This window comes from Maylandia zebra, linkage group LG14, assembly GCF_041146795.1.
Source record: "Maylandia zebra isolate NMK-2024a linkage group LG14, Mzebra_GT3a, whole genome shotgun sequence".
NCBI classification, from domain to species: domain Eukaryota; kingdom Metazoa; phylum Chordata; class Actinopteri; order Cichliformes; family Cichlidae; genus Maylandia; species Maylandia zebra.
In genome coordinates this window covers 33,385,872-33,399,535 of record NC_135180.1, presented here as the reverse complement: position 1 = coordinate 33,399,535, position 13,664 = coordinate 33,385,872, and the positions used below count along the sequence as shown (strand labels likewise).

Genomic DNA, 13,664 nt, shown 5'->3' with positions numbered 1-13,664 from the left:
TTTGAAATTGTTAAATATTGTACTAACAAGGTCTATGTTTGTTAAATTTGATTTATTTGTAGTCTTATTTATTTACAGAACAAACGTATCATGTCTTACATTTAAGGCTCACAAGAAAATAATAATAATAATAAAAAAAAAAAGTCCAAATAAGCACCGGCATGAGGTGACAAGGATAAATTACTGGTCGAACCGACTGGGAAAAAGCTGCAATTACCAAAATCAATACACAGCGATAAGAAATGTGCTGCAGACATAAACCATATTCAATCAGATAACACACATCTATCCAATCAGTGAACTGGGACAGAACGCTTTTGACTATTGAACTCATTTAATGCTGAAAACAAATACAAGTTACTTCACTGGGTCATCACAATTGAACAATAGATTTTTTTGTTTTTTGTATTTGTATCACCCTCAGAAATATACATTCACATGGCTGCATACAGACAATTTCTCTCTTTTGACTTTCTTTTAATAACATTACATCGACACACTGTATGCATTACCCCCAACAGTGAAGCCACTACTGGCATATTAAAAAAATGTACTAGGGGAGCATTTTTAGGTGGGACTTTGGAAATAAGCTATGCATCAACATCATCTATCCATCATCGAGTCTCCATGTTTGTGGTCAAAATAGGCATATTTTACATGACAGGGTCCCTACACGGCTGTCCCGAAATAAATCCCAACTATAATCTCAACCTTATGTACATTATTTACAGTGGAATGTTGAAACATACTGAAACATACAAAAAAAAAAAGAGAGATTAGGATGGAATGAAATTACAGTCAGTATTACAAAATAGAAACTCATAAAACCCCAACGACATGAAGACAATGTTTACATATACAACTATACAGACTGTTGACCCCAAAATAAAAGGCTTTCTCATGCCAACATATCTGACAAGCAAGTGTGGCAGTGGTTACATAACTGATGTTAGATGTCAGATGAAACCTTAAAATTGTGCTTTAAAAGGGGGTGATGTTTGTAAGTACAAGTTGAATTTCTCTTAACTGGACCAGCGTTTCAAATGTTGTGCTCAGAAAATTCAGCGACGTGCAACCAAGTTGCAAAGGTTAGATCTCTTCAGGTGTTCAACTCTCAGAATTAGTGCAGAATTAGCTGATTTAAAGATCAGGTGTACACACATTGTTTGTACCTTGCTAAAGCTCCTCTATACCTGCTATAATATTCACTGTAAGCAAGCGACCATAAGCTGTCTTATATTTAACAGGTTTGCGGTCTGCATTGTAGTTTAATAATATCCACGATATTATTCTGGGTATGAATAGCTTGAATGGTGGAGCAGTAACTGTTTAGACTACCCCATGCCTCCTAACTTTGACAGGCACTGAATGCATGAACAAAGGATGCTTTCGATATGTTTGTGTCTATTATGCTGTGATGCAAACTGTGTGAAGTTCAAAAGTTACAGCAAAGCACTCCACCTGCAGGTGAACAATAAAGTAAAGACTATAAAACTGTATTTTGCTTCAGAATATTGAAAGTAGCAACCCCACTGCTGTCAATGAGCTTCCCCCTCTGAAACCTTCAGTGGCAGACCTTGTACTCCTCACTCCATAGTAGATGCACTTAACAGAAAAGAAGTAAGGCTTTAGAAAATAAGGCTGACTAACTAAATTGAGACTAACAGACTTAAAAAAAAAACAATTCCCCATACTGTGATGCTGATTTGTTTTGAAAATACAATATAGTTTGAGGTTCATGATTAACATGCTCATCTAAAAACATACAGTAGACAAGCGTGGACTGTAAAACATTCACATCTCGAGCAGAGGGAACTGCTCTCACAGAGATGTTATTTTTTTTCATTTTTATTATTCTATATATATTTATATATACTTTACACTTTTCTTGTGTTAACTGCAAAATTGTTGCTGGGTACTGTGTACCTAGGAACTCATACCTCTGTCAATACTGACGACACCGACAAAGTGTAGTCTTCTGAGCTGCAAATGAGGATAAGCACACTGGAACTGATAGGAAAAAAATAGCAACATATGCACTTCCACTCCCACACACAAAACATGCATAAAATAAGGCTTAATACAGTATTTATATTGTTCAGAGCCAGTCAGATATGTCGTTTACATTGATAGATTTCCTCCAATGCTTCCATTATAACCAATTTTTCACATTGCGCTTTTTTTTTTGATGCAAATACATTTTGCTGATTGTGTAATGAACCTCTGTGCTGAGGAGAGAAACAAGTCATTAGCTATGCTAGCATCCACTGGCACTTGTTAGCGGTGATTTTAAAAACATATATAGATATAGTATATAGAGAGCCTGCAGACAGAGTCATTGATTCCCCATTAGCAGACTGAGATGCCAAAATTAAGGAAGCAACTCTTATAATTTTAAAACCACCTTAAAATCTCTGGATAGTCACTTAAAAAGCAAAAGAAAATGAACAAAAGCATCATGAAAGCAGCAGGTGACTTCAGAAGGGCCACCATATTTTAAATTCCCTTTACTTGTTAGCATGTTTTCTCTTCAGACTGAAATGAAAACATCAGTTTCTCCTATTTGTGTCCTTTGTGTCCATGGATGACTCCTCATAGAAAATGCTGTTGATGTAAGCCAACTATTCAGTAAAGTCACAATTATAAAGAGAGACAGAGTCGTTACAGGAAAACTCCTCAGACACTTTTGACTGACATCCATTTGAAAAGAAGAAGAAAAAAAAAAAAAGAGGGTCAGAAAAAAATATAATTATGACAGCTAAATGCAAAAGACAGACATTTCATTACAGTGGTAAGATTTCGAGATTGTGTACACAAGTCAAACTGTTCAAGTCAAATGACAATCATGACATTTCAGAGCATTTTTGAAGATTTCCCTGTGAAACTCACCAAGTGTCTTTTGGACATGACTGTGATGCACCACTGAAAAGTAGAAACTGTTTTGTATGATACAATTGCAGCCCTTCTCTCCTCGGCTATACTGCTGCAACAATAAGGGCACTAACGCTTGAAATTAATAAAAAAAAAAAAAGCATACTGGATATTTATATGTTACTGCCATGTCCATATGGCTCAGTAGACTGACTTCCTCTCGGTAAAGAAACAAGTCGAGCACATAAACACAGGGGGTCAAGAAATGCTAGCCACACCTTTGGAAAACAGCATTAACATATGTGTTTTAATGCTGTGAATATATAAAAATTAGTAACGCTAACCCCACTGAGAAACAGTATGTATCCCATTTCCCCCCCCCCAATTTCTCTGAAACATTTGACCACAAAACTACACACACGTAGAACTCCACCTGTAATTATGTTAGACACTTAACTCTCAGTTCTCTGGTCACTTAAAAATCATACAAAAAGACATTTATAAAAACAATAACAAAACTGCAATGCTAATGTAGAAAGAAAAAGAAAACAAACTGAACATCCAGTGTAGGACTTTCACAAATGTGCTCAGCAAAACCTCAACCTGCTGTCTCTTTTTATACATTTAACACATTTATAATATGAAAAAATACACGAAATGAAGAATACACCAGGATTAATCGACCAATCACCACACCGACCTTGTATGTCAGCAACAGTGTGTCCATCTACATACCTTCGTTTGTACACTTTGCCCATTCACCTGATGGTACTGATACCAATGCTGAGAAGTTGATGTTGCTAGCACTTTAAATAGACACTTGATTTTCTAGTTGATATTAGTTGGATGGGGTCAGATGTGAAAGGGGGCGGGATATTAGGGTGACCAAAAGAGGGACTATGATAGTGCAGTTTGATAAATGGGAGGGTGGGGGTCGTGATGGAGGTGAAGGGTGAGGTGGAATGGAGGTGGGGGACAAAGGGTTGTTTGGTTTGGTTGTTGCATGCCACTACACATACCATTCTTTCTTAGAAATGACAGAACCATCGGTTTGAGAGATCATATCATCGGCTATTTCAGATTCAGGCTCATACTGGAAAGCCAGAGTCCGCTCATCGTAATCTCGGCTCTCTCCTTCATCCACAGTGAAATAGGGCCTCTTCAGGTCTGATTCAGCATCGAAATCACGGTCGCCTGCCTCAAACCCTCCAGTGGTACCAATCTGGGCGGGTTTCTTCTCTTCGTCCGAGTCGTCCGGGTACTGCAAGTTCTTAGGGATGGGGGGGTGGGTAGGCAGCCCACCAGCCTTGCTGTACCCATTTCCGAACACATGTTTCTTGGTGCTGTAGTCTCCCTTGAAGGTGCGCTGGCGGCGGCGCAGGAATATGAAGAGCAGTATGGCCGCCAGACCCAAGAGGGCAACACCCCCCACAGCACCCCCGATGGCGACACCTGCATTGTGTTGCTCCTGTGGGACATGTGTGGTGCCACCGTAGGTGGGGACAGGAATTTCTGGGTAGGAAAACACAGATGGAAGGGAGTGTGTCAGTGCTCTGGTGGGAAGAGGTGCGTTTGTGCAGGTGCATTTTTTTTTATTTTTTTTTTAGGAAAGATGGAGTAAGGGAGACAAGGACGGAAAAGCAAAGGGGAAAGGGAAGGACCCCTGGCCCCACGACAACACCCCCTCCCAGCCCAACAGTAGTCTTTAGTGACATATCGTAAAAGCTCAGCTACAGCCACATGCAGTTTTAGACGCAGAAAAAATGACTGAAGACATTAAAGTAAATGAAGCTTTGTCAGCATGCATTAACCATCATTTCTTCTCTGATTAGAAGGCGGAGGAAAATTAAACAATTTAATAGGCAAACAGTGAAGGAATTACAACCCCATTTCCAGAGAAGCTGGGATGCTGTGTAAAATGAAAAGAGAATGAAATGATTTGCAAGTGATTTAAAGCCTATATTCAATTGAAAGTGGTACAAATACAACATTTCAAATGTTGAAAATGTCTGCTCATTTTTAAGAATCGTATTCTTTGAGTTAAACAGCAGAAAGGCAACCAGGGTGGAGCAGTGCATGGTCTAAAATGCGTCATTGTGATAACTAGGTGGTCCTACATGCACTACTTCTTTTTTTCCTTTTGTCTTTTTAAGACATGTCTCTGTAAGGAGTCTACTGGCTTATCTGCTGTCCAGACCTGTCCCCAGCACAGTGGTATTGTACTGTTCCTGATGAACATAGGCACTGCGCTACTTGCAAATCATTCTGTTTTTATTCTTACTTTAAACAGCATCCTAACATTTCGGAGATGGGTTTATAATTGATATGGCTCTTCAGTTAACAAGTTTTACTTACAAGTCAAAGTAAACATATTCAACGATATACTGCAGTACAGTCCAGCATAAATAATTAAAACAAGACATTTTGATCACCAGCATCGTGGTAATGAAATGAAAGAGCACTGCCAGAGATGATTATCAGCAGCCAAGCATACACAGCCATGATGCACTTAGAGAGCTGATAAACACGAAGCTCTTCCATTCAAGCAGAGGAGCACATGGCAAAAAATAGCATATGCCTCCATGAAAAATATATATTATTGACTACAGAGAGAGGAGGAAAAGAGAGAAAATTATCATAAGCCTCGGTGTTCTCCAATCTAGAACAGAGCGAATATGACTAATGGCCTGTGAGAGATAATGACAAAGATGCTAGAGTATGAAGGCTGCGATTTCACCTTGCAAAAGCCAAAGGAATATGTTGACTCTATACTGACATTCAAAATTCAAATTCCCAACTGCCATGTCCATAGCATCACTAAAATGAGGCGCTGTGTTCAGTCCACCATTTAGAGAGTGCCCAGCGTACATACAGGAAAAAACAAAACAAAAAAAAAAACACAAAACAAAAGGACTACTTTTGAGTCAAATGTGGGTGCAGCATACAGTAAAACTAACATGAAAGTGCCGTCCCGTATGTGTACATCTTCACTTGAAACTACAAACTGTGCAAAGCTCCTTAGAGCACACAGACAAAAGGGACTTTTTATCTGAAATGTGATCAAAGCCTTGAGGCGCATAGGTAGTGCTTAGGTAAACCGGCAGAGCAGAAGCACATTTAACTTCAATGGTGAACACTGAATCCTCAACAGAAAGGTAGGGGGATACAACACAGTTACACCATCTACTAAACAAATGGTGTGGGAAAGGCCTGGAAGAAGGGAATACGAGACTGTGAGAAACAAAGGAATGAGCTTCCTGTTCACACGGAGCAAACCAGAGAATTGTATGTAAAGTCCGAAAAAAGGCAGGGAAAAGCAATATAGGTGAAATACATGCTGCTTTTTCATTTCCTTCTGATACTGTCTTTCCAGTCTTACTGCTTAATTACACGCCCATTAGGCACATGATAATGTAACACACACTGATAACACTAAATACGTTAGCTGTATTCGAAAAGAAAAAGGATGCGTTTCTTATTTTATGACATTTTTACGACTGAATTTCAGCTGTAGTCTGTACAACATGCACACAAATGATTTATGGTGCTTATTAAAGGTTTTAAAGGCAACAACCGAGATCAGAATTGTATGTGTGTTGATCTAACAGGGGTGGGGAAAATATGCATGGGCAAAGTGTCTTTCTGAAATTTGAAGCTCATTTACAAGTAATGGGTGATAATTGAACAAAAATGAAGGTTTATGTTGAGCAATCCTAAATGTTCCTTGGAGATAAATTATCCCCACGCGTAATCAGTAAGTCGGATAGAGGTGAATCAGAACACCACTGCAATAACAGCAAATCTAAGCCATCCTCATCAAGCAACACAAAAAAGACAAATTTCCCACTTAAGCAGAAAATCTTTTTCAAATTATTGCCCTTAACGGGTGAATCAAAGCCATTACACATGGTGAGAAATGCTCTTTACTGGAAATGATGAATCTCAAACCTAATTCAAGTATAAAATGATGGTAGTGAGTGAAGTTAGGAAGCTACTAAAGCCTTCCGCTCTGCTTTAATTACAATGGCACTTTATCAGTCTACAGACGAGACCTCCCAAACACGGTCGCTCTCCGTAGCCGCTCTTCATCTGGACCCTTTCTCCAAGGGCCGACAGCAAAGCTCTCCAATTTCTATAGCCGTGCCGGGCACAGTCTCAAATATCAGCTCAGGTTTTAATCTGACCACCTAATGGGATTATTCAGACACAGGCCTTCATTACACACATCAATGAGAGAGCAGAGCCAGGTCACCCCTGCTAGAGAACACTTCCTCTCACCAAGTCCAAAGACGGGTGAAAATCCAGAGGATTGAAGGGGCAAAGAGAAAAGGAAAAATATTCTCCTGTAATCCTCTCTTCTCCCCTTCACTGCCCTCGTCTGTAACTAGGATCTGTTTTTGCTCTCATCAGTCCCCTTATTCAATCTTAATTAGGGAGATTATTGTACTGCATTTCAAAGGTTGCCAAGACTCCATATTTACCATCATTTAAAGAGGTGAAAAACATAAGGACAGAGCATTTAAATTGCAGAATAGCAGCAGTGAAAGAAGGTGATCCCTGCCATCTTCATTGCTATAAAGCATCAAGCGAAGCTACCTCTGACACTCGTATTTGCCGAATGTGAATGTCAACACTAATAACTGTACAAGTGTTCATTTAAAAAAAAAAAAAAAGCACAGACACGAAAGAGGTTGTAAACCTCCAGGTATTTTTTGTGGGTTTTAGGCTGGTGTATCCAGCCTGGAGGAAGCTTTGCAAGCTGCTGCACCAAAAACAACAAATTGCGTTTTCGAAAGGAGGTATTAAGTTGTTTTACTGGAGCGGCAATGGAAGGAGGACTACTGATGTTTTTAGATAGCTTCAGCTCTGTGTTTGGGGCACTTTAAGGGAGAGAGAGGAACTCAGAAAGACCAGAAATTGCTCATCAAATCACTGAGTGCAGTACAGGAACACTGCTTCTATTTTGCAACTTAAAACGCCGTGTTGGCAAAGAGGACTGTCTGCTCTCACCATGTTACCCAGCGCATTTCCTCTCTGTGCTTATCCCTCGGTGAAATCACACCACCAGCCATGTGCATACGTGAACATATCTCCAGCACAGCAGCTTTGTCTAGTTCACGGACTCTGTGAATTTATGTTAAATTAGAGCAGCTAGGGTGCAAGCTAATCACCTTATATAATCCAAAAATAAATGAAATGAATGGCTGGGTTATGTAGGTGTTTGACAGCACAGAAAAATGAGGAGGCGTTTCACTAGCGCGCCTTCGCTGCTGGCATTACCTGCCAATGGACAGATCAAAAAAGACCTCAGCAGCACAACAATGGCCCTGATACTGTTCCACGCTGTAAAAGGCAATGTCTATTAACACCCGTGAGGAAAAATGCAGATAGTGGGGGAACTTTTAGTTGCAACGAATAAAATGTAGTATTGAGATTAATAGGTGGAAGGATGTGCTGTGAAAGACTATAATTCAATCCAGAGGCACGATAGATTTATACAGGGGGGAAAAAATAACAGGAAATCTTACAGCTACTCTAACAACAATGCCATTTCGTATTGGGTTATTCATACCACTCTGAACCCTCACATCTGACATGATCAAGTGGATGATTTACTACCTCCAAATACCCAAGTGACACAATATGTTTTCTTCACAACGCAATGAGAGCTTCTCATCTGAGTCATTTGTGCAAAACACAAGTGAGACTTAAGAAAAAAAATGAATAAATGCTGTGTATATATAATATACATGCATATATATTTTGTAATAAAAATGATTTGTGGCTTCAGAAAACAACATGTATTCTGAGCAGGGGTTTGCATTTCAATGTAGAAGCAGCAGATGCTCGGAGATAGTGCGGGAAATGATTGTAGAAAGCAGAGGGGGCTTTAAAGTGAGAGAAACAGTTTCATAACTCCGTCCTGCAGATACTGTTACTGGGTGTGCTCCAGTCATGTCTGCACATGAAAAAAAAGGAGGAGAGACAGGTAAAAACATTCCTGAGACTTAGCGCAATCACTTGGACAAGGTTATGAAAGAAGCTGGGAAAATGAGAGAGGATTTTCAAAGAGTGGCGCTGGGAGTGGTGTTTTAATATGACTAAAGGAGGAACAAGCAGCTGACAACAAAAGATGAAAAGAACATAGAGGGCTACTCTAAGAAGTTGAGGAGTGGCAACAAGGAAAACGATTGAGCAAACGCCTTAAGAGCTTGAGGAGTGACAACACAAAATAAAGAATGGCATAATGAGCGAGTGAGTGAGTGAGGAAGGGCACAATCAGAGAAGACACATTAATTCACTGATTTAACAGATCCTCATCACCTCTCTTGTCTGAATTTGCCAGTGGTTTTGAAGTCATGGAAATGTGATGCTGCCACGACGAATAAAAGCTCATCACTGACAGGAATTTAACATGCTGCTTTGAGAGTTGCGGCTGGGGCAAATCTCTTTTTCAGCCTATCAGATATTCCCTCCCAATAGCTGCCATTTCTTCCCGTTTGTCACTATAGATTGTTTTTGCTTCCACTGACTTCGGAGACACAAGCTCACCTCACTTGTGCCATTAAAAGCTTCCCACAAATTCAAATCCAATTCCCTGTCATAAAACCAGTGGGTTAGAAGGATGGGATATGCTGGAGGAGACAATGCTGTGAAACTACTGGAATCAAAACACGGGTGACATCATCTGTAGCCTCAACGTGTGAACATGCAGCAACTTGCAGGACCATCGAGTCAGAAAAACAGCGACTGTTTCTTGTTTTCATCTCCTCTCAGCAGAAACAGCGTGTCATCTCTGACTGAGACCAAGAATTCACACCACCGACTCTCTGCTTTCATATATGGTTATTTGTAGTTGAAATTGCCGCCATTGTTATGACTATTATAACAGTAATCCGACATGAAGGTCGCATTTGAAAGTACAGGAAAATACTGGCGCGCCAGAACATTTCAGAAAGCAACCTGGTCCTCTTGCAAGTATAATATCCGTCATTTTGCGCTACGGGGCAATAATCATTTTTAATGCACCCTTAATGAGCAATGAATATTTACACCAGCATCTAAATGCCAATGCAACTCTTTTAAAAAAATCATGTTTACGCAGGTAACATTATTAATGCATTTGCATCTGCGGCTGCAGTGCTTAGTCAAAGTGATGTGCAGCTGAGTTATTGGGTCAGCAGACATGCAGCAAACAAATCTGCATGTTAGCACGTATTAAGTCAGCAAGAGGTCAGCGAGCTGTTTGTTTACCACACCATCCTACCCTGTGCTTTTTCTCTGTCCCCCCCCTTTATTTTCTCCCCCTGTTGTTATTTTTGAGCGTAATGAGTGAGTCACCACAAAGCATCACCAACAGCAGCAGCAGCAGCTTCGGAGCCAGTGGTCAGACCCCGGGACAGCGTCTGACCTACTTCATCAGGCTCTCATGGAGGCGTGACAGATCCAACACCACATGGGTGGACAGGGAGGAGGAGGACAGAGGAGGTGAGCTGGGCCGAAGGGGCTCAGCCAATCCCCCTGCTCCATCTGTCTGCCACATCCCTCTCCTCTGCATATCCTCCGGAGAGCAGAAACAGCAAGCCATGCAGAAACAAATGTTAAGATAAATCACTACGATCTCAGCTGCTCTGCTCTCACATGCTCTCCCCTGGTGACATTTGCATTTCACATCTCCAGCCGGGTTATCTCTTCTTCTCCAAATATAAAAAAAAAGACTCTTTTTACACAGTGAGCACTTACCTCCTCCATTTTATGCAAAATGAGCTGCAGCCACAATATCTTCCCCCTCAGTGCTTTCCCCTGGCACAGCACAGAACACAGAAGAGACTTTATGGGGCGGCCTATGCTGTGCAAGCGAGGGAACGGGCCATGCTAATGTCTCATTTGGATAATGAGGTGTGATCTTGGCAGGATCTGAGCAAAGAGCAACTCCCCCTCCCCGCAGTGGGGGCTAGAAGTCACTCTGTCAGCCTGCACACCAAAACCCTTGTAGGTTTGCAGAAGCAGGAAGTTCAAGGGTGATAACAAGCTAGCAAAGGGAGCAGAAGACCAAGATCCTCAAAATGCTCCCTTAACCTGCATCTGCTTGAAGTGACAGTGTAATAATATACAGGATATACACATGTGGCCTTTGAATCTATGAATAATGCAGGCGGCGATGTGAGAAGCGCAATGTGCTATAGCGCACAGATTGAGACAGACTCCACCATGACAGGCGAAGACAAACAAATTTCACATAGCTAGAGGAGCCTTTGCAAAGCTGACATCATAATGTCTCTTGTCTCTGTCAGAGAAAAGAAAGAGACAAATGGCTGCACGTAGCGGCACTGCTGTTAGATGTCAGTAATATATGGTGCATTACTTGTTTTATTCAAGGATGTTCTTGCCGTAGTCTCGCAAGTTTTATTACACTGACCGATCGCCACATTATCACATTGAGAAAACCAACAGATCCTGCAGCAATGGACTGACCGCCATGTCTGTTTCACAGCTGCTAAAAATAAACTACATTATCTACTGGAATTTACTGTTATGCGGAGACAGTAAAGTATTTTAAATAATACACATGTAAGCTGAAATCTTCCCAAAGTCACTGAAGTGAGTTTAAGATTATTTTTGGTATATTTTGTTACAAAGACTCTTTCAGTAATGGAAACTGGAATATAACAGTGAAGAATCAATAAGGTTTTAGTAGACTTTTAATCCAATAGGAGTGATTAAAAATTTTTAATCTTTTTCTTTCTTTCTTTTCTTGTTTTTTAAATCCGGATGTTAAATCCTGAGCTGTTAATTTCCTATGCGGAAAAAAAAAATTGAGAGATCAAATTTTAGAAAAAATATCTTGCAACAATCTAGACTAGTGAAGTTAAGTACATTTTTAAGGGTGTGTTTCACAACCAGTTAGAGTCGTGATAATATTTAAGGCAATTAAAAGATCTAATGTCAGCTCAGATAGCATCTTCTTGTCAGTAATTTAAATTTATGCTGAGGAAGCTCCCTGTGCTATTTCCCATTACCCGCTGCTGCTTTCCTGCCAACCTGGCGGGTAAGCATTCACAATCATTATATAGGCATACTGAATTCTCCTGACAATAACCTCATTTGCTTCCGGTGAAGAAGAAATGTAAATAAAAAACCACATAGGCCTTTTTTTTCTTAAATCAATGTCACCTTCTCTCACTATCACTGTGTATTACTGTCTTTGCACATTATAGTGTTGTAGGACTAGAAGGAAAGAAGAAGTGACAACCAGTGAACACTAGAAGTTGACACAGGCTGTTACATAAAGGCCTGTAAACAGTTTCATGCCCTCTCTTCCTCTTTCACTTCCCCGATGCTGTCTGGCTGGAAATAAATTTTAAAAATCAGACAGACGAACTCAAATTTCTCCTTCAGTGACATAAATACATTACCTATACATGTCTAACTATTTTTTTTTTTTTATTCAAATAATTTTGGCACATGACTAGGATTTCTCCCCCACCTCTTCTTTCTAAACTTCATTTTCTCACATGGCAGCCAACTATTGCGTGTTCAGGGAAGCGTGAACAGATGTTGGCACCGGTTGACTGCTTACAGAAGGATCCATCCTCACGCTTTCTTGCTAAATTGATGAGAACGCTGTCACTCCATCCAGTTTAACCCAACTGGTAAAGCCCTGTGGCAAAGCTGACTGCACCTCTGCTCTCTAAAGCAGCTCTCTGCCACAGCTCTGACAAAGGAAGATGAAAGTTAGTGCTGCTAAGCTGTAAGGGGAATCATCCAAAGGTTCACATACTAGCTGACCCCTAGCTGATCTGATATCATCATTCATAGCTGATCCTGCTAATATGGCTGGAATAATGCAACGTCTTTGACTCACTCTGGCCCCTATCTCTCAAAGACGAGTGCTGGTGTGTGGGTGAGTCAAGGTTAAAATGAGTAAACAAATGCACTTCCCCCTCACTGAAGCTAATTTTCCCACATGTCACAAAACTGTGCGCTGCCAAGAATAAAACCACACATATCCTTTCTCAGGGGTGATAATGACATAATTGTAAGGCCATCCTTGCAAAACAGCCATTCATCAGAACTTATTAAGCTCTAGGAAGAAATTTAAGATGGCAGCATTGATTTGTTCCAAGCACAAAAACAGAGTCTGATGGTGGAAAAGCTGATTATCTTAATGAAAGACTGATTCTGTCTCTCTTAAGTTGGGGAGGATCTTTGAGGTTTAACCGCATTATTCCTGTGGCTTTCTCAGCTGCAATATTTTACAGGGGTGACTGCTTGAGTGACATTCCTATTAGACAGTTAAAGGCTGCTGAGAAGGATTCATCAAAATAACTTACATTGTGAGGCTGTTTAATTGTCTCTATTTTTTAACACGGCCTCTGATACCCGTTGGTAATTAGCTGATTAATCAGATCTGACGACTTGTCAACTTTCTCTCAGGAGATTTCTGAACTGCATGTAAATGAGTGAGGTATTTGCTAAGAAGAGACCCATTACATGAAACTCATCTCCCTCGCTATAGATCCCTCCCCCTCCCTCTCTTCCTTTTCCCCTAGACTTCCTTTCCACCTCTTTTTCTGAGAGCGAGGATTGATTAAACCAGGAGAGTGCTTCATTAGATTCTGACAAGTGACACCATTTCTCCAGAACACATGTCCTTGGAGAAAGCCATTTTAGCCCATGTGACTCGACCATAGTCGATGCCATCTCCGCAGCAAACACTATCCCAGAACTAATTGAAACAAGGTGCTCTGTGGCCCTGCTATCTGCATAGGTGACAGCTATGCAGCTACCAA

The 13,664-nt window shown here is 40.6% G+C and overlaps 1 protein-coding gene across 10 annotated transcripts in view; it reads right to left on the bottom strand.

The window, feature by feature from the left end:
• nectin1b (nectin cell adhesion molecule 1b) overlaps window positions 1-13,664 on the bottom strand; it is a 156,842-nt gene that overhangs the window by 82,828 nt on the left and 60,350 nt on the right. The window contains exon 6 of one of the 10 annotated variants that reach the window (XM_004560498.3): window positions 36-4,383. The exons of the other annotated variants lie outside the window; for them this stretch is intronic. Within the exon in view, the coding sequence (XP_004560555.1) occupies window positions 3,881-4,383 (503 nt within the window). The 3' untranslated portion in view covers window positions 36-3,880. Of the gene's footprint in view, window positions 1-35; window positions 4,384-13,664 lie in introns of those variants that run through there. 10 annotated transcript variants of the gene reach the window in all.